This window comes from Rutidosis leptorrhynchoides, chromosome 6 (assembly GCF_046630445.1).
Source record: "Rutidosis leptorrhynchoides isolate AG116_Rl617_1_P2 chromosome 6, CSIRO_AGI_Rlap_v1, whole genome shotgun sequence".
NCBI lineage: Eukaryota > Viridiplantae > Streptophyta > Magnoliopsida > Asterales > Asteraceae > Rutidosis > Rutidosis leptorrhynchoides.
In genome coordinates this window covers 58,597,530-58,625,474 of record NC_092338.1, presented here as the reverse complement: position 1 = coordinate 58,625,474, position 27,945 = coordinate 58,597,530, and the positions used below count along the sequence as shown (strand labels likewise).

Here is a 27,945-nt window from a genome sequence, read left to right as displayed (position 1 = left end):
TCGTATATCGTTAAAGGGGTTTACGCGCATTTATGTCGATAGTTTTTGTGTTTTGAAATTATATGGATTAACCCTCACTCTATATCAAATGCACAATATTAGTCCTTCAGACTAACGTTCTTTTTTCTTTCTTTTTGGGTCCGAGTTTTCGACTCGTTTTGCAAGTAAACTAATCTCGAGACGACCATTTGCTTTGCAAGCTGTCCGGAAATATCTCATTAATTATTGCATGTGCAAATCATGTGAAGGCATAATATACATTCAAATTTAGAATGTGCAAGTCACATGTTTCTCAATAATCGATTATACGTCGCGAACAAAAGTTATGTCAGAAAAATTTTGGTGGTAGTCTTCTTTTTCCGAGTGATTGGCACAAGGAGAATTGTGTATAAAGGAAGACAAAAATCTTTGCCTTATTCTTGTTAAGAAGTTTCCAAATTTGCCTGACCTGATGCTAATTAATTTGTGGTAATTCACTTTTTATTTTTATATTATTGCTAGTATGCAATATGCAATTATGTATTCAACAGGCATGTTTATTGAGTGGAGTAGTTTGTACTCCGTATGGACCGTATTAAATTACTACTTGAACTTAGGCTAGGAGCGACTTGGGAGTAATTAGAGTAATTTTTTTTTTTTTTTTTTTTTTTTTTTTTTTTTTAAAAAGCTAGCAAATTTCATTACTAAAAACTAGAAGTCAAGGCATATGAGCTAATGCCAAGATACAAACATAACAAATACATAAAGCTACAAGAAAAATAAAGGCAATACCAAACAAAACAAAAGGAGCACGACAATGACTAGAGAAAAAATGTCTTCAACCGTGATCATCATATAAACTTGGATTAACTAACCATTGTGACCAAAGTATATGCGTTTTCTTTGAACGAGTTGCTATCCACTCGAAGACTTTAATTTGTATATCGTTAACCAACATAGGAACATTACCTTTCTTCTTTTTGAAAATCGTAAGATTTCTATTTTTTCAAATGAAATAACCCGTCACTCATTCAATTGCTTGCCATATTCTCGAGCATTGATCATGATTAGATGGATTGCATTTGCCCAAGAATAAATCGTTTAGGTTTAACATACCAAACGAGCCCGAACACCACCATTTAAACACCCGACTCCAAACATCTTTAGCAAACGAACAATGTAGAAGGATATGATCTAAACTTTCAATATCATTATTGCAAACTGGACATAACACCGAGTCTAAGTCAATTCCGCGATTATCAAGTTCCACGAGTACCGGTAACCTTCGAATTATAGCTCGCCAAACAAAGATATTTAGCTTTAGAGGAATGAGGCTATTTCGTAAGGTTTCTGGAACACTAGTACTCGAAGGCAGCAGGTTTTGATTAATCAACGCAGCAAGATCAGATACGATGAAGATTCGCTTCGAATTTATATTCCACTCCTAATCGTCACAATCAATATCTGCATACCTGAAACTGTTGATGGATGCGTCTAGTTCCAAAAGTTCATTACGTGTTCTTCCAGAAGGCGATCTCAACCACTCCCACGATGCATTCCAACTATCTCCGACCTTTATCAAAAGATCTTGGATAAGAACTTCTTTGTTAGCTTCTAATCTGAAGAGCCTGTTATACTTTTCGCTTAAGAGTTGATCATTCAGCCATCGGTCAGTCCAAACTTTGGTATTATCCCCTTTTCCAACAATTTTGATGAACGACTTGGTGAAGGGAATTTGCAACTGATCTATGTCTGCTCCAACTTTTCTGATGTCGTTCCATGTTGATTTCCTATTACGATTCAAGAGTAAACCATGAGAAGATAGCCCTCATCCCGCCCATAAAGACTTTTGATTATTTTGACCCAAAAAGCGTTTTGTTCTTTGTAGAAACGCCACCACCATTTCCCTAAAAGTGAAAGGTTTTTCGCTTTTAGAGACATGATATTTAGTCCGCCGCCCTCATATGGTAAAAGAATGGTATCCCACTTAACCCAAGACATCTTAGAAAAATCACCCGACCCACCCAAAAAAAAATTACGACGCAAACCTTCTAGCAAGTTAAGGATGCATGAGGGAGCACGGAATAGGGAGAAAGCATATAACGGAAGGCTACTTAAAACCGACTTGATCAAAGTAAGACGACCACCGAACGACATCATTTTTGATTTCCAATCCGAGAGCTTATTATTGACTTTTTCTATAACCTTTTCCCAATCTTTAACATTCTTCATTTTTTGACCTATTGGCACCCCAAGATACGTGAAAGGAAACGAGCCAACTCGGCAACCAGTGTAACTAGCCATTTCTTCAATTGCTTGTTTTTGCAAACCAACCCCATATATGTGACGACCCGGAAATTTCCGAACAAATTTAAACTTTAATCATTATATATTCCCTACACGATAAGCAAAGTTTGTTAAGTTGAATCTCAAGAATTTTAAACTGAGTTCATACATTCATTTAACCTCGACCAAATTCCAAAGATTCACGAACCATTATAGGAACGTATATGATTATATATGTATATATTATAACTTGAAAACGTTAACAAAGTATTAGACGTATAATACTTTACATGAACGTATTTGCTTTAAAATATATTTAAAATAATTATCGACGGAATTAAAAGATAATATCAAATGATTGAATTATCAGATACATTGAATTATGGCTACGAGTCCCTATTAGGAGGTCCACTTTGATTTAGGAAACCTTTCCTTTTTAACGATATTCGGAATAAATGGTAAAGTGATCTTCAAGTAAGGACAAAGTATCAAATAGCGAGAGCTAGTCGGATTAGTGGAGACTCATATTTGACTATTGATAGGTTAATTAGTAGTCTTTAATGATATTTTATCATGAAGAGTAAATAATTGAATTATTGTTCGTCGGCAAGAAAAAATCATTTGTCATGTTAAGATGATTTTATACGTACATTTATCCATTTGACCTAATCCTACAACTCATGAATAAACTGTAAGTTAATAACTTGAAACTTGTTATGATTTATATATTATTTTACTCTCTTAAGTTAAAACGTTTTTCGACATAATAGAACTAGTTTATTAATGTATATGTTTAAATAACGTAAGTTGGAATATTAGTTGTTAGATATATGAATAATTTGCAACGTGTGACGCCCTGTACAAAATCATCGTGTACGATTCGTCAACAACAGGATCTTTACACGGTTGAATACTACATGCTGTTTGAAAACCAGTTTGCATTCATAAAAACATAGCGTTTTACAAAAGATAACGTGCATCCTACGAATATGAGCATAAACATAAGTATTTGACCATTAGGTCGTTACAAAGCCATTGTTTGAAATTAACATAAACTACGAATGCAACAGAAAAGTTCCATGAATAAGACATCTCTAGTAATGCAGCGGATAACTAACACAGCAGGTCCTTAACAGCAAGTCTAAACAGCATGACAGCAAGTTTAACAGCGGAAGCAAGAAACCTCTAGGCACCTGAGAAATACACGCTTAAAAGTCAACACGAATGTTGGTGAGCTATAGTTTAAGTTGTAACAGCAACGTAAGGTAGGCCACGAGATTTCAGTGTAACAAAACAGTATGAAAAGTATATGTATAACCGTGGGCACCCGGTAACTAGACTTAACGTTTATAACCCCCTGAAAGTACACTTGGAGAGTGCGTATGTTCACGAAGTATTAAACACCCGTTAAATGCTAGCGCGACTAGCCCGAGTGGGGATGTCAAACCCTATGGATCCATATCTAAGATTCGCGTTCACCTGTTCAAAAACTAATGACTAAACGTTACCGTGCTAAGGGGAATGTTTATGTCGTTGTATAACCCACACACATATAAAGTTTAAGTACTCGTGCCTAGTATGTAAAACGTAAAAGCATGTATTCTCAGTCCCAAAATAATTAAAGTAAAAAGGGATGCTATAACTCACAGTGATAAAAGCGGTAAAGTCGGTAATGAAAGTACGCAAGTAGTAAGTCGGTCCGAAAGGTCGTCAACCTAAATCAAGGGTTACTAGGTCAGTAGGTTGTCTTTATAAATTCTAATAGTGCATAAAATAAGTTTAAGTGTCATCATCATCATCGTTCATCATCATAAAATCTAAGTAAGTTCGACAAGAATAGAGATCGAAACAATAGGCTGACTTCGGTCAGCTGTTACAACCTCTACGTAAATCGAAAAGACACATAGTCAGTAGATATGGCTCCGTATATGAGTCCCCTAACCGCTGACCAATTTTCAGAACCTAACTCGTCTTCGTTTGACCGTGGCGACGGTTTAAGTGCGAGTAGGTCCGAATTTCAGCACAACGTTACAAAGGAGTATTGACTTTCGGAAGGCCATAGATCCTAAACCGTAACTCGGATTAAGACGAGGTCTAAACGGAAAATCATCTACTCGAAACAAAATAACTGAAAATAAACTTTACAGTAGCCCGGGTGGTTTGATCAGATACAAAAAATAGTAGGTAAGTGCTCCGGTGGGGTTCTTAATGCTTGATGCTCATCACGGTTCTCATCCTTGATGCTTGTAGCTTCAAGTGTACAACTCGTTGATGGATTAGCATCACCTTGACTAAGATTTCACCATCAACACACAATATGTTAAGACCAAGTAAGGATATAACTCAATCAAGAGTCTTAGATGGATGATGAACCAAGGTTACATCATATCCTTAGTCTTAACACAAATACAAGTCCTATTTACAAACAAAGTTACAAACTTTACATCAATCAAACAAGTATGAACATGATCTAAGCCAAATGAAGTGATGAAACCCTAAGCTAGAGAGCTTGGATCCCTTTCACACAATTTATAAGGTCACAAAGCTAGAAAGCTTGAACCTTGATTGTTCTTGAAGATCTTGAAGCATAAAGCTTGGATCTTTAAGTTACATGAAGATAACAAACACAAGTTTGAATCTTTTTAACAAAATAACAAGATCATAAGTTAGAAAACTTAGATCTAACAAAAGATATGGAGATTCAAGCTAGAAAGCTTGCATCTTGATTGTTCTTGAAGATCTTGAAGCATAAAGCTTGGATCTTTAAGATACATGAAGATTACAAACACAAGTTTGAATCATTATAACAAAATAACAAGATTAAAGTAAAAATAATCTAGATCTACAAAGTTGGTGAAGATTCAAAGCTAGAAAGCTTGAATCTTCCATGTTCTTGAAGGATTCATGCTTGAATCAACAAGATATAATCAAGATCAAAGTTAAAGGAACTTGATCTTCAAAGAATGATTATGATGGCCACGAATTTGAATAAGGAAAAAGAAGAATAAAAGTAAAACTTACAAGTTTTAGAGTGAGAAAGACTAGAAAGGAAATAAGAGAGCAAGTGTGTGTAAAATTCAAATGAGAGCAAGTGTTAAATGGATGGGATTAGGCTAGTATTTATAGGAAAAATGAGGATAAGGTGGTGATGGTGGCCGTGGGAATGAGGGGGAGCAAGGGGGGACAAAAAGCTACTTTTTGGTTAATGGTTGTCTAAAGTAGGTACTTATGCTAGGATCCCATGTAACATTATGGATAATACTTGACATTTTTGCTAGCATGTTCCCTCTAATTAAATGGATAATTGTCTTATATATTAATGGGTCACTAGTAATTAATAAGTGGGCTAATTAATTGGGCCACTAGCTAGAGTAGGGTGGGCTTAAGTCCAACAAGGTAGAAAGTCCAACAAGACTAACTAGTAAGCTTAATTAAATTCCTACGCGTAATTAAGCATCCAAAAACCCAGGTAATTATTATTATAAAATAATAATTAATATTTCGCAGTCATAATATTCCGATTACGATAAAAGTCAAACGTGTGCGCAGTTCGCGGTTTAATCGAAACGTTAAGCGACACCAACGGTCATAAAGCATCCGGTGATCAAGTTAAGTATCCTACGTACTCTAAGGCACGTTTTAACATATAATTGGAAGTAAACCACGTATATCAAGTTTCCAGAGTATAAAGTAGCATAGTACGCACAAAATCGCAGTTTCGCAAAAATACAAGGTACGGAAGCAAGTCGAAAAAGTCGGGTCGTTACATTACCCACCTGTTATTGGAAATTTTGTCCCGAAATTTAAGCTGTTGGTGATGGAGTCGGGAAAAGGTGAGGATACTTCTGCATCATTTGATCCTCCCGTTCCCAGGTAAACTCAGGTCCACGCTTGGCATTCCATCGAACTCGGACAATTGGAATCTTATTGCGTTTCAAGGTTTTAACCTCACGGTCCATAATTTCAACAGGTTCTTCCACGAAGTGGAGTTTGTCATCAATTGTAAGTTCTTCCAATGGTATGAAAAGTTCCGGTGGAGCAAGGCACTTCTTCAAATTTGATACATGAAAGGTTGGATGAACAGCACTCAACTGAGTCGGAAGATCCAGACGATAAGCAACGGGTCCAACACGTTCCAAAATTTCAAAAGGACCAATATATCGCGGGTTTAACTTTCCACGCTTTCCAAAACGAATTACACCTTTCCAAGGTGCGACCTTCAACATTACTCGGTCACCCACGTTGAATTCGAAGTCTTTACGTTTAAGATCAGCATAACTCTTTTGGCGATCGCAGGCCATCTTAAGTCTCGCCTGAATCTGAGAAATCTTCTCCATCGTTTCATGGACTATCTTGGGTCCGGTGATTTGCACTTCGCCTAACTCGGCCCAACAAATAGGAGAACGGCACTTGCGGCCATACAACGCTTCAAAAGGCGCGGCTTTAATACTCGAATGATAACTGTTGTTGTAAGAGAATTCGGCTAGCGGCAGATGCCTTTCCCAAGACTTTCCGAAGTCAATAACACAGGCACGCAACATGTCCTCTAAAGTCTGAATCGTTCGTTCGCTCTGACCGTCGGTCTGAGGGTGATACGCGGTGCTCATGTCGAGACGAGTTCCCAAGGCTTCTTGCAAAGAGCGCCAGAATCTGGAAGCAAAACGGGGATCGCGATCGGAGATAATTGATAAGGGCACGCCATGACGAGATACAACCTCTTTGATGTACAGTTGAGCAAGTCTCTCCATTGCATCTGTTTCTTTCATTGCTAGGAAATGAGCAGATTTTGATGTACAGTTGACCACAACACTCAATTATATAAGTTACATTTTTTATAAGGCAATTTATTGATGAGAAATTCAAATTATTAATAAGGGTACACCTCACGTAACGTAAAAGGCTAGTTTTCTAAACGTACGAAAATGCGTTGGAAAAACCGAAAGTGGTACATGAGTCGAGTGACAACGTACGAGTCATTTGAACAAAAATTACATTTTTACCATGCACGTAAATATAATATAATATATAATTAATTATATAGATTAAATATTAATTTATATATAATAATATTTAAGAAAGTGTCGGCAATTCATATTGGTTGAATATGTGCTGGAAATCCTTTTCATACGATTGCATGAAATTAATTGCGATAGCATGGAGTCAAAATCTTGGAACTCTTTATAAAACAAATTCGTTCGTGCACTGAAACACACACACATCCACATTACTCCCTCTACTCCCTCTGTAAGATTATTATTATTATAGTATTAATATTTTTAATATTATTATTATTATTATTATTATTATTATTATTATTATTATTATTATTATTATTATTATTATTATTAATATTAAGATTATGAATATTAATCTTATTATTATTAGTATTAGAATTATTAGGAGCGATATTATTAGTATTTATACATAAAATACTACGACGGAGTCATGAGCGGGTTATGTCAAAAATGGATTTTATGAGTAGGATAGGGCTAAGGAAATTATGGGTTATAGCTATGGAGGTGATGGGTATGGTTCATAGGTATGCTCGTGAGGTCAATCTAGCGTTTATAATCTCCGTTGCGTCTACGTACCTTTCCTGCAATATTGAATCTCAATATTGATACGTGAGTACCCATAATTTAACTTTTACATACTAATAGTGTATCCCTGACTAGTGCTCGAGTATATAGGATTATGTATTGATAATGCTAAAAACGAACATATATTTCATAGCATTATCCTTCAAGAAAGACAGGCTTTTAGTTGAAATTGTTCTATTTACAAGTTATATTCGTTTAAATAATAAAAGGTGAAGACAAAAGACAGATTCGACGAATTGAAGACGCAAACGACCAAAAAGCTAAAAAGTACAAAGTACAATCCAAGTGGTTCAAATTATTGATGAGAAACGTCTAAAAATGGAAAGAGTCCAAGCCGCAAAAAACAAAGTACAAGATATTAAATTATACGAAAAGGCGTTCGAAAATCCGGAACCGAGACATGAACCAGCTTTCAGCGCGCGACGCAACGGACCAAAAATTACAAGTCAACTATGCACAAGAATATAATATAATATATAATTAATTATATATATTATTATATATTATAATTATACGCAGCCCACGTTTTGAATTTGATCTATGAGCTGGAATCCAGACCTCCACACTCGCGGAGCTGTGATGAAGAAAACCTCCGTACTCGCAGAGCTCAACAGTTAAACGTGGGCCTATAAAAGGCCGCGCATTCTGATCGATTAAACACACCTTTTTCTATCTATCTATCTACGATATATTTATATTTATATTTTATAATTTTAATTTTAATTTAAGTTTAATAATAATAAGGTTATAGTGGCGAATGTTTTAAGTTTGTAAGTCGAAACTCTGTCCGTGTAATGCTACGCTATTAATACTCATTGTAAGTTATGTTCAACCTTTTTAAATTAATGTCTCGTAGCTAAGTTATTATTATGCTTATTTAAGCCGAAGTAATCGTGATGTTGGGCTAAATATTTAAGACGGGGTTATTGGGCTTTGTACCATAATTGGGGTTTGGACAAAAGAACGACACTTGTGAAAATTAGACTATGGGCTATTAATGGGTTTTATATTAACTAAACGATACCTCGTTAATTTAATATTAAAGGTTACAATTCGACGTATCTATAAATAACCACATACGCTTAATCGGGTAAGGTGGGCGGGATATCTATAAATACCAATAATTGTTCATTTTACCGGACACGGGGATGGATTAATAGTCAATGGACTCGTTGAAACAGGGGTGGATTACATTCAAGAGTAATTGGTGTAATTGTTAACAAAGTATTGAAACCTTGGATTACACGTAGTCGATAACCTGGTGTATTCATTAAACAAAGTATTAAGACCTTGTTACATTTCGAATCCCCAATTAGTTGGAATATTTGACTTCGGGTATAAGGATAATTTGACGAGGACTCTTGCACTTTATATTTATGACTGATGGACTATTATGGACAAAACTGTATGGACATATCGAATAATCCAGGACAAAGGACAATTAACCCATGGTAATAAATTAAAATCAACACGTTGAACATCATGATTACAGAAGTTTAAATAAGCATAATTCCGTTATTTTATATCTTATTGCATTTTTAATTATCGTACTTTTTAATTATCGCAATTTTATTTATCGTCATTTTATTTATCGCACTTTTATTTTTGTTATTTACTTTACGCTTTAAATTAAGTCATTTATATATTAAATATTTTACATTAGGTTTTAATTGCGACATAAGACATAAAATCGACAAATCGGTCATTAAACGGTAAAAACCCCCTTTTATAATAATAATAATATTACTTATATATATATATATATATATATATATATATATATATATATATATATATATATATATATATATATATATATATATATATATATATATATATATATATATATTTATACATATATAGTTTTTAAAAAAAATATAGCGTTAAACTTGGCTAGCTCCCTGCGGAATGAACCGGACTTACTAAAAACTACACTACTGTACGATTAGGTACACTGCCTATAGTGTTGTAGCAAGGTTTAGATATATCCCCTCTATAAATAAATAAATAACTTGTGTAAAATTGTATCGTATTTAATAGTATTTTGTAGTAAAAATATAACTATTTCGTATACACCTCGCATAACATCAAGTATTTTTGCGCCGCTGCAGGGGATTATTCAACGCCGAATCAAAACGCTATAAAAAAAGATTTTTATTAAGTTTTAATCTAATTTTGTAAAAATATAAGTTTTAAATATTAAAAACAAAAATATAAAAACATAAAAAATATATATCTATTTAGGTGTTTTAATTAAAAAGTTTATTTTTTTAGAATTATAAAAATCTAATAAGTAATCGTTAAAATATAAGTTTTTTATATTTTATAAAAAAATAGAAAATTAAAATTTAAAAATAAAATAAATAAATAAAACTGAACCTGCGTAATTTGAACCTGCACATCATCTGAATCTGCATCCTCCGCACTCGCGGAGTTATTGGGCTGCAGAAATCCGCACTCGCGGAGAATTCTGACTAGCCTGACCTGGTACGCATTAATTACACAGTTAGGGTTTATATAATTTTAATTATAATTAATTAATTAATAATAATTAGGGTTTAGTTGTTTAATAATTAATTTTAGTTTTAATTAAATTTGTATATTTAAGTTTTAAATAAGTTTGATTAATATATAAAATTAATACTTTTATTAAATAATAATATAAAAATTATATTTTTATAAAATTATATTTTTTTATAACTTTAGTTTTATTTTTAAATTTTGTATCTTTTTAATCATTTAATTGTAATTTGTATTTTTATCTTTCGTAATTAGTTTTAAGTTAGTTTTTGCCGTAGTTTATTTTTATTGTTAGATTTCTAAGATTTGCCGTAAAATCCCTTAAGTGCTTTTCCTTTAGATTAAGATTTAGACGCCTTGAAATTTTACGACGTCGCTTATCGCTTTAATATTTTATAGATTTTAGTGCCTAATTAAGTTATTACCGTTTTGGATATAGAATTCTTTTTAAGCTTTAATACCTTTAGACGCAACTTTTAGTCTTAAGTTTTTTTAGAATTTTAAGTTTCAACGCTTTACTTTCTTATTATTATTTTTCGACCTTTTATTTTTCGACGTTTTTCGACGCACTCTTTTTCTTTCTTATTTCTCGACGCTCTAGTTTTTAGGACATAGATTTTTATTTCAAAATTTTGACGAAAAATTATTTTAAGCGGTTAAATTAATAGACATCCAAAATTTTCTGGTTCGTAGTAATAGTTGGATTTGTTAGTGGCGAGTTGTGGGCTTCCGATTTAAAGGGTCCTGGCTACCTGCTGCATCTATTGGCTATTCAAAACGTGAGCAAAATCAGAAAAGTCTATTAATTTGATAACTTATATAATTTTTATCTTTATAACTAATAGGATATTCAGTGAATGCACCGAGCAAAACGTTAACCACCTTTTATACGTTCACCACCTGTAACTCGATCAAGACATCTAGCCAACATTGTCGCCGTTGATTTTTCTTTAGAATCGTCATCTAGTCAACCAAGTACTCCAATTCAAATTTTCGATAATCCATTTTTTGAACCCGACCTCACAATTGAGAATCCGGAGGATATTCAAGAACAATTCAGAGATCCTGAACCACTAATCATTCCTCCTGAACCACAAATTACTCATCCAGAGATTGTCGAGGAAGAAACCATTAAGTCAGAATCCTCTAGTGATTCAGATTCAACAATTTCAATCATGAAAAATCTGGAACCTCTAAGTATGGAAGACCGAATGAGGGCTAAACGCACTGGCCAAGGTCACGCAATTACTCAACCAGACATTAATGCGCCAGATTATGAAATTAAAGGACAAATCTTACACATGGTAACTAATCAATGCCAATTTTGTGGTGCGCCGAAGGAAGATCCAAACGAACATCTTCATACCTTTAATAGGATTTGTACCCTATTTAAAATCCGAGAAGTGGAGGATGAACAGATCTATCTCATCTTATATCCCTGGACTTTAAAGGGAGAAGCCAAAGATTGGTTAGAATCGTTACCTGAAGGGGCGATTGATACATGGGATGTTTTAGTTGAAAATTTTCTTAAACAATTCTTTCCAGCATCTAAAGCCGTGAGACTTCAAGGAGAAATTGTTACATTCACGCAAAAGCCAAATGAAACTCTATATGAGGCGTGGACAAGATTTGGAAAGTTGTTAAGAGGATGTCCGCAACATGGTTTAGACACTTATCAAATAGTACAAATATTTTACTAAGGATGCGACATCACTACATGAAAAGACATCGACATAGCAGCTGGTGGTTCCATTATGAAGAAAACCGCAACTGAAGCTTACAAAATTATTGATAACACTGCTTCCCACTCACATGAGTGGCATCAAGAAAAAGATATCGTTAGATCATCTAAAGAGGCTGGAGCCGATTTTAGCCATGACTTTGATTCCATGTCCGCAAAGATAGATGCTTTCGAGAGACTAATGGAAAAGATGACTAAAGATATTCACGCTATACGAATTAGTTGTGAGCAGTGTGGAGGACCACATTTGACAAAAGATTGTCTCAGTATTGAACAAACAATGGAACGAAGAGAGAATGTTTCATACATAAACCAAAGGCCTGAAAATAATTATCAAAGTAATTATCAACCGCCAAGACCAATCTACAATCTAAATCAGAATTATAACCAAAATGTTACATACAACAATCAACAAGGTCCTAGCAAACAACAAGTATCCAATAATACTTACAATCAGCAAAGACCTATTTTTCCAAATAAACCACCACAAACGGATGATAAAAAACCAAATTTAGAAGACATGATGTCGAAGCTAGTTGAATCTCAAACTCAATTTTTCACATCTCAGAAACAAACCAATGAACAAAATGCTCAAGCATTTAGAAATCAACAAGCTTCTATTCAAAATCTGGAACAAGAAGTGAGCAACCTAGCAAGGTTGATAGGTGAAAGAAAATCAGAAAGTCTACCTAGCGATACAAATGCTAACTCCCGGAATAAAACAGCTAAAGCTATTACCACAAGAAGTGGTATTACACTTAAACCACCTGAAATGCCTGTAATTTCTAATGACTCTACTCCTACTACACAGGCACCACAGCCTGAGCAAGATAAAGAATCAGAACCGGTAGTTGAAAAGGTTAATGAAGATAACACAGTTAAGGCTAAACCTTATGTTAAACCATACCAACCACCACTTCCTTACCCGAGTAAAATGAGAAAAGAAAGACTTGAAGCCGAGCAATCCAAATTCTCGGATATGTTTAAATAAATAAATGTCAATCTTCCTTTCATTGATGTGATTTCAGGAATGCCTAGATATGCTAAATTTCTGAAAGATCTAATCACAAATAGAAAGAAAATGGAAGAACTCTCGGCTGTTACAATGAATGCTAATTGTTCTGCAGTGCTATTGAATAAACTACCAGAAAAACTCTCAGATCCAGGAAGTTTCACAATTCCATGTTTTCTGGGTAGTCTTAGTTCAATAGAAGCATTGGTAGATTTAGGTGCTAGTATAATTTAATGCCGTATTTACTATACGCTAAACTAGACCTCGGAGAATTGAAACCAACCCGAATAAGCATACAACTAGCAGATCGATCAGTAAAATATCCTAGAGGGATAATAGAAAACATGCTGGTTAAAGTTGGTACTTTAGTATTTCTAGTAGATTTTGTTATTCTGGACATGGAAGAAGATTCTCGAGTTCCTCTTATATTAGGAAGACCATTCTTAAACACGGCTAAAGCAATAATAGACGTGTTTGGTAAGAAACTGACCCTAAGTATAGAGGACGAGAGTGTTACCTTTTCTATTGATAGAGCCATGCAACAACCACAATCTGCAGATGATACATGTTATTATATTCAAACTATAGATTCACATGCAGAATTGTTAGAAGAATTTCCAGAATTACAAGGAACAGGAGAATATTCCTTGGGAGAAGAAACTGAACCAATTGATGAAGCTGAAATATTAGCCGCACTCATGGCTAATGAATACGAACCAACAATAGAAGAACTTCAAATGTTAAAAGAGGAAGACAGATATTGATACAAATCATCGATAGAAGAACCACCGACATTAGAGTTAAAGCCACTTCCAAACCATTTGGAATACGCTTATTTACATGGTGAATCTGAATTACCAACAACAATAACTGACGAAGTATTAATTCATAACTTCATTGGAGAAACATTCTGCGGCGATTATGTAATCTCTAAAGTCTTAGAGATTATCTAATCTAGCCCTAACTATAAATCAGTTAAGCGAACCAAAATGATAGAAGGAAGAGTAGAAACCCTGACAAAAATGGTGTGTGGTTAACAAGCTAAACTTATTTTACCAACAACATCAACAGTACCGTCAGCGTCACCAGCATCGTCAGTGCAGTCAGCATCAGAATCAACAACACCTATAACATCACAAACTCCGTCAGTTCAAGAATCACTGTGGACATCATTACGAATCAATAACGCATATATTGTATCAACGAGTTATGAAGAATTAACTCATTCCCTCTGAAGAAATTATATGTATATTATATATATATATATATATATATATATATATATATATATATATATATATATATATCTTTCCGTGCTAAGCTATTGTGTGTGAATCTTAACTACTCGGTTAATTCATATTACAAATATGCAATAATGTACGTCCTTCGCCCGCAACTTAACCATCGTTAACTACAACCTCTGTCTCAATTCAACAAATTCCAATTCATAATAAATCAAGTATATATTTGATTTTACACTTTCATCATCGATGTACCCGAAACTTTTCACATAACATCATTCGTACTTTGCGAAGTTCACAAGAATTTAACGAAAACCAACATCACGCCTCAACAAATAACGAAGTATTGATTCATAATTTCAATATTATTGAAGAAATACTTATGTAATCTCTAAAGCCTTCAAGGGATTATTCAATTCTAGTTCCAACCATAAATTGAATGAGTTTAATTTAGTATTAACTCATTAAAATCTATGTTACATCTGAAGAGAATATATACATATATATTTTCATAAAGACTGTAATAAAATTCTTTTGTACAAAATATTAATTGTGAAATTTTTTAACGGGTAGGTAATACCCGAGATATATATATATATATATATATATATATATATATATATATATATATATATATATATATATATATATATATATATATATATATATATATATATATATATATATATATATATATATATTCACAATTAATATGTTACATTCTTCAAATCTAATTAAGCAAATTATCAACTATACTTCATACTTTCACCATAATATACATTCTTTCATAGAAATCAAAACAACCATACTCATTCAAACCCAATTACGTATTCTGATTTTGAAACCTCAGAATTCAATTCGAGATATAACCGGTACCATAACTTTTAGATTCCTACATCTTTCAAAGCTATACTTTGACTTCAAATCTGTGTTAGAACATCAAATATATATTAACGATTACAATCTGTGTTCAAACCCTTCGAAAATTTCTGAAGACACTTCAAATAATGAGCAATCGAGATGATGATCCAACCACATATTACCCACAGTTATGTACTTAAAAAGCTCTCGAAACCAAAGTCATAATTCAACACAAATCTTTATCAGATCCTTTGGCATTTATTAGCAAAAATAACTTTGCAATTCATTTTCAAAGTAGCAAATTCTATCACAGCTCCAGCAAGACAACTTCGATTTTTCATTCGGAGTAGCCTTATCATACTCTTGATATATATGATTACCCTTTTGTTACCGGAGAAACTTTCATATTCCACCACATTAGCAATAAACTTATTTACAACTTCACTGATCTTTGACCTTCCGAAGAATCATTATATTTATCGAAACCCCATCATTTACTCATTCGCATCTTGTAATGAGAATTGCCATACGAATCATCGGGAATTAGCAATCAGTATTTTGAAATCTCGCATCATGTCTACGCCAACAGTTATATGTGTACGTACAACGTCTATCTCCTGGACTTACATACTTTGAATGTGAAGTTTCTGAAAAACACCTTGAACTGCGAACTAGTTCTTGAAATGCTGACGAAGCAGCAACAACTGTAAACGATCTTAACAGTAAAAAGTTTGATGATAAAGAATAGTGTATTGGCAAAGCTCAGAAAAAGAGAAGTTTTGGAACTGAAAAACGGATTGAGCAAAGTATGAAAGAGGCTGTGGACAAATCACAAGGACGAAACCTACATTCAAAGAATCCAAATGATTCAGTATCTGCTGAAGTCATTAACAAATATCTTGCTCCTGATCATAAACCCATGCGGACAATATTCTTCATCATCCTCTAAAATTAGAAATCCTAAGATATCATCATATCTTTCATTATAAATATCCTCCATATTTCTGAAGATATTTTCATAATTATTCTTATCTGAAATCATTTACCTCTTTGCGCTATCTGTATTACATCATAAAAGAAACTATTTTAGTTTCTAAATTCTGAAACATTCGAGTTTGAAATAGGAATATTTTTGAAGTAGTGTTAGGAGCTGAAGCATGAGTTAGTATAATATAATGACACTTGATCAACGTGATTATATTACAGTAAGTCATGCTGAGTTTATAAATGGAACGTGATGATTCACAGATCATAACATTATCATGTGCCATGTTATACGACTCTTGTATTTTATTTAACCTCTAAAATATCAAGAAAATATTTCTTGATGATTCGGCCTTTTCCGAGGTATTCTGGTAATTTGACAAGTCAAGATCGTGCCATTACAATTTTCTTCCTAGAACATTAACAATGTTCATTCCGAAATTCATATCTGCGAATTCTGGACCATTACAAGCGGTGCTTAATCACAAGAAGAAGAAACGAAAGGACAAAACTCCGAAATAGAAATTGGGGTATAAATCGCAGCAAATAAAAGAGAGTATTAACTGTGGATGACAATGATTATAGAAGATTGAAGCAGAGACTTTGAAATATAAGGGAAGATATAAAGCCCAACGATAAATCAGAAATTATAAACCATATATATCGATGCATATGGCAATATAAAGGCACGGGAGAACTAAAAACACTATAAAACCAAGTGTATAGTAGAAGTAAATAGATTCTTTCAACGGTAGATGAAAAAGAAGAATGACCTATATGAAGGTTAGGAATATATCAAGAAGCAGAACTGGATGGAGCATATTGATGAATGCTTTAAAGTATGAGTTGAGAGAGAAATAATGGAAGGTGTGAGTTAAAAGAAAACGAAGAAGGTGGATTTATAGTAAAATATCCGACAGAGCAATCAAAACAGATGATCGCATTTAAAGCAGATCCTAATTACCTTGATTATCGAAGAATCAAATCATATTACGAAGATATTCTCCAAATCTATTGAACTTGGAAATCCACCCTATCTACGTCAAAAGATATGACGAATCACTATTATCTTATTTCATTCATTTACGATAACTTCACTCATACGCTTCGAGAAATTGAATTATTTTATTCGTATTTCTTAATCATGATAAAACTCTATGTATCAGCTTACATACGTTATAATAACATTCGCATTATTAGCCATGACAATCTCTATCAAATTTTGGGGACGAAATTTCTTTAACGGGTAGGTACTGTGACGACCCAGAAATTTCCGAACAAATTTAAACTTTAATCTTTATATATTCCCGACACGATAAGAAAAGTTTGTTAAGTTGAATCTCAAGAATTTTAAACTGTGTTCATACATTCATTTAACCTAGACCAAATTCCAAAGATTCACGAACCATTATAGGAACGGATATGATTATATATGTATATATGTATATATTATAACTTGAAAACGTTAACAAAGTATTAGACGTATAATACTTTACATGAACGTATTTGTTTTAAAATATATTTAAAATAATTATCGACGGAATTAAAAGATAATATCAAATGATTGAATTATCAGATACATTGAATTATGGCTACGAGTCCCTATTAGGAGGTCCACTTTGATTTAGGAAACCTTTTCTTTTTAACGATATTCGGAATAAATGGTAAAGTGATCTTCTAGTAAGGACAAAGTGTCAAATAGCGAGAGCTAGTCAGATTAGTGGAGACTCCTATTTGATTTTCAATACATGCCTTACAATAATTTTCTCGTGACTATTGATAGGTTAATTAGTAGTCTTTAATGATATTTTATCATGAAGAGTAAATAATTGAATTAATGTTCGTCAAGATAAAACCATTTGTCATGTTAAGATGATTTTATACGTACATTTATCCATTTGACCTAATCCTACAACTCATGAATAAACTGTAAGTTAATAACTTGAAACCTGTTATGATTTGTATATTATTTTACTCTCTTAAGTAAAAACGTTTTTCGACATAATAGAACTAGTTTATTAATGTATATGTTTAAATAACGTAAGTTGGAATATTAGTTGTTAGATATATGAATAACTTGCAACGTACATTAAAACGTGTTCATTAAAAATATATGTTTTTAAATTAGTTTAGTGCACGATAGTAACATTCGCTTAGTGATGCGATTGATATTTAAAAAGTTAATACATAAATGAATTGTATTTAATTAAGTTTTTAAATGAAAACGTTACGAGTTATAATATTTTTCTGAACGATTTCAAAACGAACTTTGAAAAATAATTGGTTTTGAAAGACTAAATATTGTATCATTAGATAAATATTTCAAACATATATTATGTACAAATTTACAATTCTAAATAAAAAAATATATATATTTTAATTTAGTCATAAAACGTCCTGATTTAAAATAATATATTTTGACGAACAACGAGCCACTGATTTATAGAAGCAAATGACCACAACACTCAATTATATAAGTTACATTTTTATAAGGTAATTTATTGATGAGAAAGTCAAATTATTAATAAGGGTACACGTCGCGTAACGTAAAAGGCTAGTTTTCTAAATGTACGAAAATGCGTTCGAAAAATTGAAAGTGGTACATGAGTCAAGTGACAACGTACGAGTCATTTGAACAAAAATTACATTTTTACCATGCACGTAAATATAATATAATATATAATTAATTATATAGATTACATATTAATTCATATATAATAATATTTAAGAAAGTGTCGGCAATTCGTATTGGTTGAATATGTGCTGGAAATCCTTTTCATGCGATTGCATGAAATTATCAAATGGACTCCATGCGATCGCATGGAGTCAAAATCTTGGAACTCTTTATAAAACAAATTCGTTCGTGCACTGAAACACACACACATCCACATTACTCCCTCTACTCCCTCTGTAAGATTATTATTATTATAGTATTAATATTTTTATTATTATTATTATTATTGTTATTATTATTATTATTATTATTATTATTATTATTATTATTATTATATTAAGATTATGAATATTAATCTTATTATTATTAGTATTAGTATTATTAGGAACGATATTATTAGTATTTATACATAAAATACTACGACGGAGTCATGAGCGGGTTATGTCAAAAATGGATTTTATGAGTAGGATAGGGCTAAGAAAATTATGGGTTATAGCTATGGAGGTGATGGGTATGCTCGTGAGGTCAATCTAGTGTTTATCATCTCCGTTGCGTCTACGTACCTTTCCTGCAATATTGAATCTCAATATTGATACGTGAGTACTCATAATTTAACTTTTACATACTAATAGTGTATCCCTGATTAGTGCTCGAGTATATAGGATTATGCATCTTTGTACTTTTGATATTGCCTTTAGTTAGGTTATGTTGAATCCTGAATTAGTTATATATGCGGTTGAGATAAGGTATAAGATATGCATGTCGTTGAAAAGCTAGCGAAAAATTAAGAACTTTTCATTTAGATATCGAATGGTTTCGATGAACGGATTTGAAGTTATAGTCAATTAAAATTTGGTATTATTATTAAAAATGATTATTATTATCGTCGTTATTATCGTCGTTATAGTTTTTATCTAATTATTATTATTATTATTATTATTATTATTATTATTATTATCATTATCAATAAAAAGTATTATCATTAAAAATTGTTATTATTACTATCGTTATTATCGTTAAAGTTATAATTAGTATTATCATTATCATAATATCTATTATCATTAGTATTATTATAATTAAAAATTAATATTAGTAACACCTAATTATTATGATTACTATTATTATCATTAACACGAACACGTTATAAAAGACGATTAAAAGCTATCAAAACAAACCGATTAGGAAATATTGAGTATGAGTATCATGATGAAATTTAAATTATTGGAAGATATTGATTTAGATAAAATTATTGTTTTTCATTATTTTTATCACTATTATTATTAAAAGTATTATTAATATTAACACTATCATTTTTACAAACATATTGTTTTAATAAGAATATCATTGTTAATATAAAATTTCATTATTTTTATTAATATGAATTACCATTTTATCATAATATCATTTTAGAAAATATAAATATTGTTATTATTATTAATAGAATAATAATTATTATTATTACAAAATACTATAACTTTTACTTACTATTATTATTATCGATATTATTTTATCAAATAAATATGTAATACAAAGATGTTTTACTACGCGTAACATAATTACATTAATACTACCTATCATATTATTATGATGTTAAATGAACTTTATAAATTTTATTACTTAAGATATATAAAAGTATATTTTATATAAAATTTTATTTATTAATAAATGAATTATATTATTTACTCCAATAGATATTTTAAAAATATTTAAAAATATAAAACGTCGATATTTAAACTATATATTAATCATGTATAGATTTTAAAAATCATTTTGAGTCAAATTGACTTTTGTTGACCTTTGCATATTAGTCTCGAGCATTAGGATTGTGATACACTATGACTTGACCTAATTTGTTAGACAAATATTGACCAACACATAAATATATATAATTAATTTAGGTTCGTGAATCCGAGGCCAACCTTGCACTTGTTCAATGACGTTATATGTATTTTTACTACGAAATACAGTATGGTGAGTTTCATTTGCCTTTTTACCCTTTACATTTTTGGGCTGAGAATACATGCGCAACTTTTATAAATGTTTAACGAAATAGACACAAGTAATCGAAACTACATTATATGGTTGAATGATCGAAGCCGAATATGCCCCTTTTGCTTGGTAGCCTAAGAATTAGTAAACCGATCTACTAATTGACGCGAATCCTAAAGATAGATCTATTGGGCCTAACAAACCCCATCCGTTGTTGCGGATGCTTTAGTACTTCGAGTTTTTATATCATGTCCGATGGATGTCCCGGAATGATGGGAATATTCTTATATGCATCTTGTTAATGTCGGTTACCCGGTGTTCAATCCATATGAATGATTTTTGTCTCTATGCATGGGACGTATATTTATGAGAAATGGAAATGAAATTCTTGTGGTCTATTAAAATGATGAAAATGAATGATTATGATAAACTAATGAACTCACCAACCTTTTGGTTGACACTTTAAAGCATGTTTATTCTCAGGATTGAAAGAAATCTTCCGCTGTTCGTTTACTCATTTTAAAGATATAACTTGGAATCATTCATGACATATTTCAAAAGACGTTGCATTCAAGTCGTTGAGTTCAGTAAAGATTATGATTAAGTAAATGACAGATTAGATCATTTATAGTTGGATATTATGAAATGGTATGCATGCCTGTCAACTTTCGATGTAATGAAAGTTTGTCTTTTAAAACGAATGCAATGTTTGTAAAATGTATCATATAGAGGTCAAATACCTCGCAACGTAATCATATGTTATTGTATTTGTTCTTATGGATTAGGGCGGGTCATGACAATATAGACAACTTTTAGCAAAATTTACCGTGAGGCCCGGGAATATTTCAAAACATTTGAGGAGTTTGAAAAGATTGCCATTGTTTCTTTTACTCCATTCTCTGAAGAAAATCGTGTCATCCGCATATTAAGGGTGTGTCACTTTGATTTCATCGACACCAATGTTTAGGCCTTTGAAAAGTTTTGCTTCGAATGCTTGTTTTGTGAGCATGTTTAAACCTTCGGACGCAATAATAAATAGATATGGTGATATCGGGTTACCTTGACGTACCCCTCTTTGAAGTTTGAACTCATGTGTCGGAGAACCATTAACTAGGATCGATATTGAGGCGGATTTTAGTGATTTGTGAGTGACTGTTTAGCTTTATTAATAACGATGTTTACTAAGGTTGTTCCTAAAGTTGAAATTGACCAAGGTTTGCTACAAAATTGAGTTGCAATGAATTTCTAAACCGATCACTGATTAATATTATTGTCCCATATAATTTTTGTTCCCAGTGTGTTTTTGATTTGTGAGAATCGTGAGTCCGATAATTGTGAATGATTAATGTGCTCCCATGTAACATACATATGCAATAACTAGGATATTTTAACTGACGTTAGTTCGAAGGATTAGAGTCGTGCCATTTAATATAAAGTGAAGAATGATCAGTACAAATTAACATAAACCAAATGGACTAAACGATACGGAGTATAATTTACTCTACTTGTAATTATAATATGTAGTTGAGAAAAAAGAAAAAGAAAAGTTCAGGTAATCTACATCCACTGTTTATTCTTTTGTCTCAACTTGCCAATTTGCACTGGAAATTGTGAAACTATGAATCTGGCCCTCCATTTTATTAAGTCGATTTGTTTATACAAAGAAAAACGTGTAGCAAATATTTAAATATTATTAGAAAAATGAAGGAGAAACCAAACCAAACTGTTTCATCTGCACGCCGTAGCTATATGACTCAATAACAATGATTTTATGAATAATACGTATAAATGTATAATTTAAATAATAAATATAAAATGTTAATGATATGATAGACATCATGCTCAAAGAGTCAATATAAACCGCTATCAAGACGGTTCAACATCAGACCTCGAATTTCAATTTTTAGAATGAAAAGCCAACTCAATGGCGACCTTACTCCAAAAAGACATGTCAAATTCAAGAACCGGGGCAGATGGTAACATTCGTTTGCTCGGATGATGTAAACAGATTGTATTTTATCCATGAGCTCAAATGACATAATCAATTATTCATTAGCTGATCGGTTAGTGTAATCAAATGACTTCGTGCATACATAGATTACATATGATGTAACTTTCACTATAGATTACATAGATTACATATAGTGTAGCTTTCACTACACTAATATATACATAGTACATACTGCATACTACATCTATTTTATAAATGGAACTAACTTATTTGAATTCATCAATACATGATATGTTTCTGAAATAAATATCATCAAAATTAGTAAATGTTAACAAATGGTGTGAAGCTTATATTTAGACTTGCTGTTTGTTGGTACATTTATTTTGGTACGAAGTATAAATTAACAAAAGATTGACTTGCATCCAATTCCTAAAAATTTTATCTATACAATTTGTAAACATTTATGAGTAGTAATTTTCTAATAAACAATTGGACATAAATTGGGCTAAGAGAGTTTTCTACTATTTGTATATCTACCTTTATATTTAGCCCATACACGTAATTTGGGCTTTGAAAATAACGGGACTACGTTTGGTGAAAGGTTTTGGACAAAATAGTTTATACAGTTTGGTGTGTTGCTCTATGTTTTTATTTATCGACTTCTAATGATTGTGACCCTAAAATACTTTTCGGCCATATCGAGATCAGAATTACCAAGAATAATAGATCAAGGCTAAGAAATTGTTTTGTGGCCGATGTAAGCGACAAATTTTATGTTCGTTAGACTCTTTTTTCTTAAGGCAACACACTCTAAATGAAGTTTTCCACGAATATATCAACAATTTACTACTAGATCAAATGCCCGTTGGCAGGGGCGGAGCTAGTGTATTACCCGTGGTGGCACGAGACACCACTCAAATACATGATGTAGTGGAAAAAATTTTGAATTTTTAACTAGTGACACCAGTAGATATGGTAAATTTTTTTGAGTGACAACATTAAAATAAGACATCTAGTTGAAATTTTTTTTGGATTTTAATCGGTGACACCAGTGACTCTCAATCCTAGATCCGCCACTACCCGTTGGTACAACTACACTACGATAAGGATGCGACAACAAATTTGATCTTTCACTATTTCGCTTTACATATCTCACAATTTATTTCTTTATTATTCAACAAGTGCTTCTTTATCGACACGTGTCCACTTTCCATTGGCGTTGAGCCTATCAAATCAATATTTTTTCCTTAGCTTTGTGTTCTCAATCGATGAAACTTTATTCATGTTTCTTTGTTCTTGCCAAATACTTTGTTTTCTTTGTGTAACCGGCTCTTCTTCTACTTGCTCCTCATCAACAAGTTCATGTTCTATCATGGAATGTTGGTAGTATTTGAAGGCCACCAACAACATGAACACTATATACAAACAATGCTTAAAAAGTTCAAGAAAAACTATTTTTAACTAATGTATATCATGGTATAAAAACTTGTACATTATACCTGCCCAAAAGCGAGTAACGATGGAAGAAAAATTCCACATGAGAGTGAAACCACCAAATGCAACGGCTTTCTTTTTAGTGCATGAAGCCCAAGCATCCTTGTATCGTTGAACCCAAAATGTACCTTCATTTACGTGCATATTATTCTTTTAGAACCATTATTTTGTGAAATTCAATAAATATAGATACCGTGGAACTGACAAATAAAGGGCTAACCCGACCGTTAATGACCTTACGAACTGGTCTCATAAACTGAAAAAATTTGTTTTTCCTTGGATTCCTGGTTTTATCCAAAAACTGGGTCACAGCTTATAAACATATCATCAGTATATGACTTTAACAAAAGTGAAAAAGAACACATTTCTTGTGCAACATGATTCTTTTTGTATTTATAGCTTTATAAAAATGTTCAAAAACACCTTTAAAGCATATATGGAGCCGTTGGGTGCAATTTCACATTTTCAGTAGATTTTGACAATTGATGAATGGAAATGGACCCACATCAATTACTGCAAACACATGCAGCAAGAAACCAGTGTGTCCAGATGTCTTGAATTAGCAAAGTACACATCTCAAGGACAGTAATAAGTAATGAAATAATTGCAAATGCAGGAAATTCATGAATAATTTTGTTCCTTTATTCTTTTACTTACCATATGCAGTTAGTTGAGATGAATATGATGAGCATATCTTAGGCACTGTAAAAACTGCAAAAAAAGCTGCATAAAAACCACCAAGAATGCTATCAGATTCATAAAAAATAAAAATAATAAATAAATAAAATAGTTTTTTTTTATTAAAGGCAGAACCTTGATTTTCAAGACTCAAAATAGGTTTATGATAATGATGAAATTCAACAAATGTCACTGTAGAAATTCACAAAACTGACCCAATTTGGCCATTTTCCAAATGGTTATTGAACTGCCACTTCTTGCCAAAATAAAGAGCAGCACTGCTAACTGTCAAATGACACCAAATATTTGTCAGTATTCTAACAAATATTGTAGAAAAAGGATGTAAGTTACATTAAAATCAGTGAAATATATAAGATTATAAAAGAAAAAAAAAAACATTTTTATACATATTTAATTGTTTTTACCTTCATTGTAGTAGCAGGATCACCTGAAAACAAAGCTTTCACCTTTATGAGAAATTCATTGATGTAAGGAAGGAACAATCTTAATGCCCAAATTGCTTCTTCTTCACCAACAACACATTCTTCATCATCTGTACTATTATCTGCATCTACAACTCTCCTTTTTTTTTTTTTTTTTTTTTTTTTTTTTTTAAGAAAATGATTATCAAGAATATATTGAAAAATGATTTCTATACATGTATGTGAATGAGTTACCTTGAAATAAATGAGTTGAAGATGAACATTGCACCAAGATATATGAGACTCATATAAGAGATTACAGAAATGAAGCTGAAAAACACAGCAATGAACAAAGATGTATGAAAATGGGATGATCAGTTTGTAAGCAAAATGTGTGTTAAAATTTCATTACCTGATATTATAGTCTTGAGTGTATGATGATGAAAGAATGGAAAAAGTCCCTAAACCAAATACTAGTGCTGATTTTGATGCATCTCTCCACATTATCAAATCAACTGAAAACAATAACAAGTCAATAAAATTTAGATTATATTATTTGAAATTTGAATGAACATCTTATGGTATCGAAATTTTTATATGATAACGCACTAACCGAACGTTTGCAATCTTCCATGGGATTTGGGAGCTCTCTGTATTGGAAATTTACCTGCAAAATTGAAGTAGGATTGATTAAAATTGAGAAAGATAAACATAAAGATTGAATTATTAAAAGAAAATTAAAAAAGATGCTTGCTTTTGCATGGTTTTGAAATAAATCTTGAATTATTTACAACAGGAGGTTGTTTTTTGAAAGTTCTTGAAATGGGACTAGATCTTTCGTTTCTGAGATGAACTTTTTTGTCTTCAATAACAACTTCTGGTGACTTATTTTTCTTGATTGTAGAAATGGGTTCCATTTCTTTAACCATAACAATAGCTCTTTCATCATTGGTTTCTTCATTCTCCTCCTTACTAAAAGATTCTTCATGTTCGTCAAAATCCCCAGTTTTGACTATCGCCAGGTCAACTGTCATTAAATTCTCATCACAAACATCTAATTCATCTAATCTTTTACTAGACTCTGATCTATTATCCATTTTCTCATGATAATCATCTCTGTTTTCGCTATCAATTTCATCAATTCCATTATTTTCATTCCTAATTTGAGTCAATTTAGTTGGCAATGGTTTGACTATCTCAATTCCATTACTTAAATCACTACTTGAGCTCTCTTTTCTTGATAAAGCTCGAGTCTTTATCGTCCTCTGAACAGGGCTTCTTTCAATTCCATCAATTGAATGTCTTCCTTTCATTATCTGAATTGGGCTTTTCTTGATTCCATTACCATCAATGAAACCACTTAATTCCTTACTTAATTCACCCAACACTTTCTTGTTTTCAGATCTAACCTTTGAGATCTGAACTGGGCTTTTTTCATTTCCTATTAAACTACCATCAGATTTCCATGTTTTCCTCTTTTCACCACTGCTGATTCCATCAGACCTCTGTTTGGATCTCATACCCACCTTCTCCAAGTCTTGATTTTTATCAATGGGTTTTTCAATTTCTTGATTTTTGTCAATGGGTTTTTCAATTTCTTGATTATTATTATCACCTTTGAAAACTTTGAAGCTTCCTCTCATTCTGCTTTCCCAAACCGAACCTATCACCACCGCATTTTTTGATGAATTAGCTGCCACTCTTTTTCGTTCTAAATCCATAATGACAATGGTATAAAATTCAAACAGTGTTCAACTTATTTGATTGTTGTTGGAAGCTTTTAGATGAAGAAATGTCAGTTAGTTTGGTGAATGTTGTTGTTCTACTATGGTTCTGATGATGAGCATTTGAGTTCCGTTTATGTATTAGTGAAAGAGAGAGAAAGAAAATATTTTAAAAAGCTGGGGACAGAACAGAGGGTTTTAGTTTGTGTTTACACACTTCATAAGAATGTAAAATACTTGTTACAAATTGTAATCGTAAGGGTGCTCTCGAAACATAAAATACTTGTTCCAAATTGTAAGGGTGCTCTCGAAACATGACAAATTTTTTCAACAAGCTGTTACATTAGAACTACGTCAGCACTATTAAAACAGGCTTAACTAAGGACTAAATGCTATCAGGCATAACATGCATACTCAAATAAATTGAGACCCACTAAATTTACAAATATTGGAACCAAATGTACAGGTTTAGTTACTTTTTGTTCCGTGGTGCAACATGGTTGAGAAAGAAATGGAGGAGGGCATAGGGTGAGTGTAACGACCCTGGATTTTTCGACTTATATTATTAATATTTATTATTAATGCTTGCGTTTTAATAAATGTATTTTTATACATTTACTTGTTACCGTAATTGACTCTACATGTCCCGACTCGTCTTTGTGACACACGTGCTTTACACGAATAATATTTCGAATATTATTTACGTTCATGATTAATTATTATTAATCATTTTTAATTAACTAATGTAACTAGTTAATTACTTGGGCTTTGTTTATTTATTTGTTACAT

At 32.0% G+C, this 27,945-nt stretch overlaps 1 protein-coding gene across 1 annotated transcript; it reads right to left on the bottom strand.

The window, feature by feature from the left end:
* Positions 1–23,906: 23,906 nt before the first annotated feature.
* LOC139855656 (uncharacterized) lies at positions 23,907–27,355 on the bottom strand. The gene is made up of 9 exons (XM_071844901.1): positions 26,193–27,355; positions 26,046–26,099; positions 25,845–25,947; positions 25,688–25,762; positions 25,436–25,592; positions 25,226–25,295; positions 24,990–25,055; positions 24,338–24,460; positions 23,907–24,253 (listed from the first exon to the last, which is right to left on the bottom strand). The coding sequence occupies exons 1-9, from the start codon at positions 27,151–27,153 to the stop codon at positions 24,072–24,074; spliced, it is 1,791 nt and encodes a 596-aa protein (XP_071701002.1). The 5' UTR covers positions 27,154–27,355; the 3' UTR covers positions 23,907–24,071.
* Positions 27,356–27,945: the final 590 nt, after the last annotated feature.

Coding starts and splice junctions, on each gene's coding strand:
- LOC139855656 (XM_071844901.1), bottom strand. CDS start 27,153: ATGGATTTAGAACGAAAAAGAGTGGCAGCTAATTCATCAAAAAATGCG. Junction 25,763..25,844: donor ACTCAAGACTATAATATCAG/GTAATGAAATTT, acceptor TGTGTTTTTCAG/CTTCATTTCTGTAATCTCTT. Junction 24,461..24,989: donor ATCTCAACTAACTGCATATG/GTAAGTAAAAGA, acceptor ACGTAAATGAAG/GTACATTTTGGGTTCAACGA.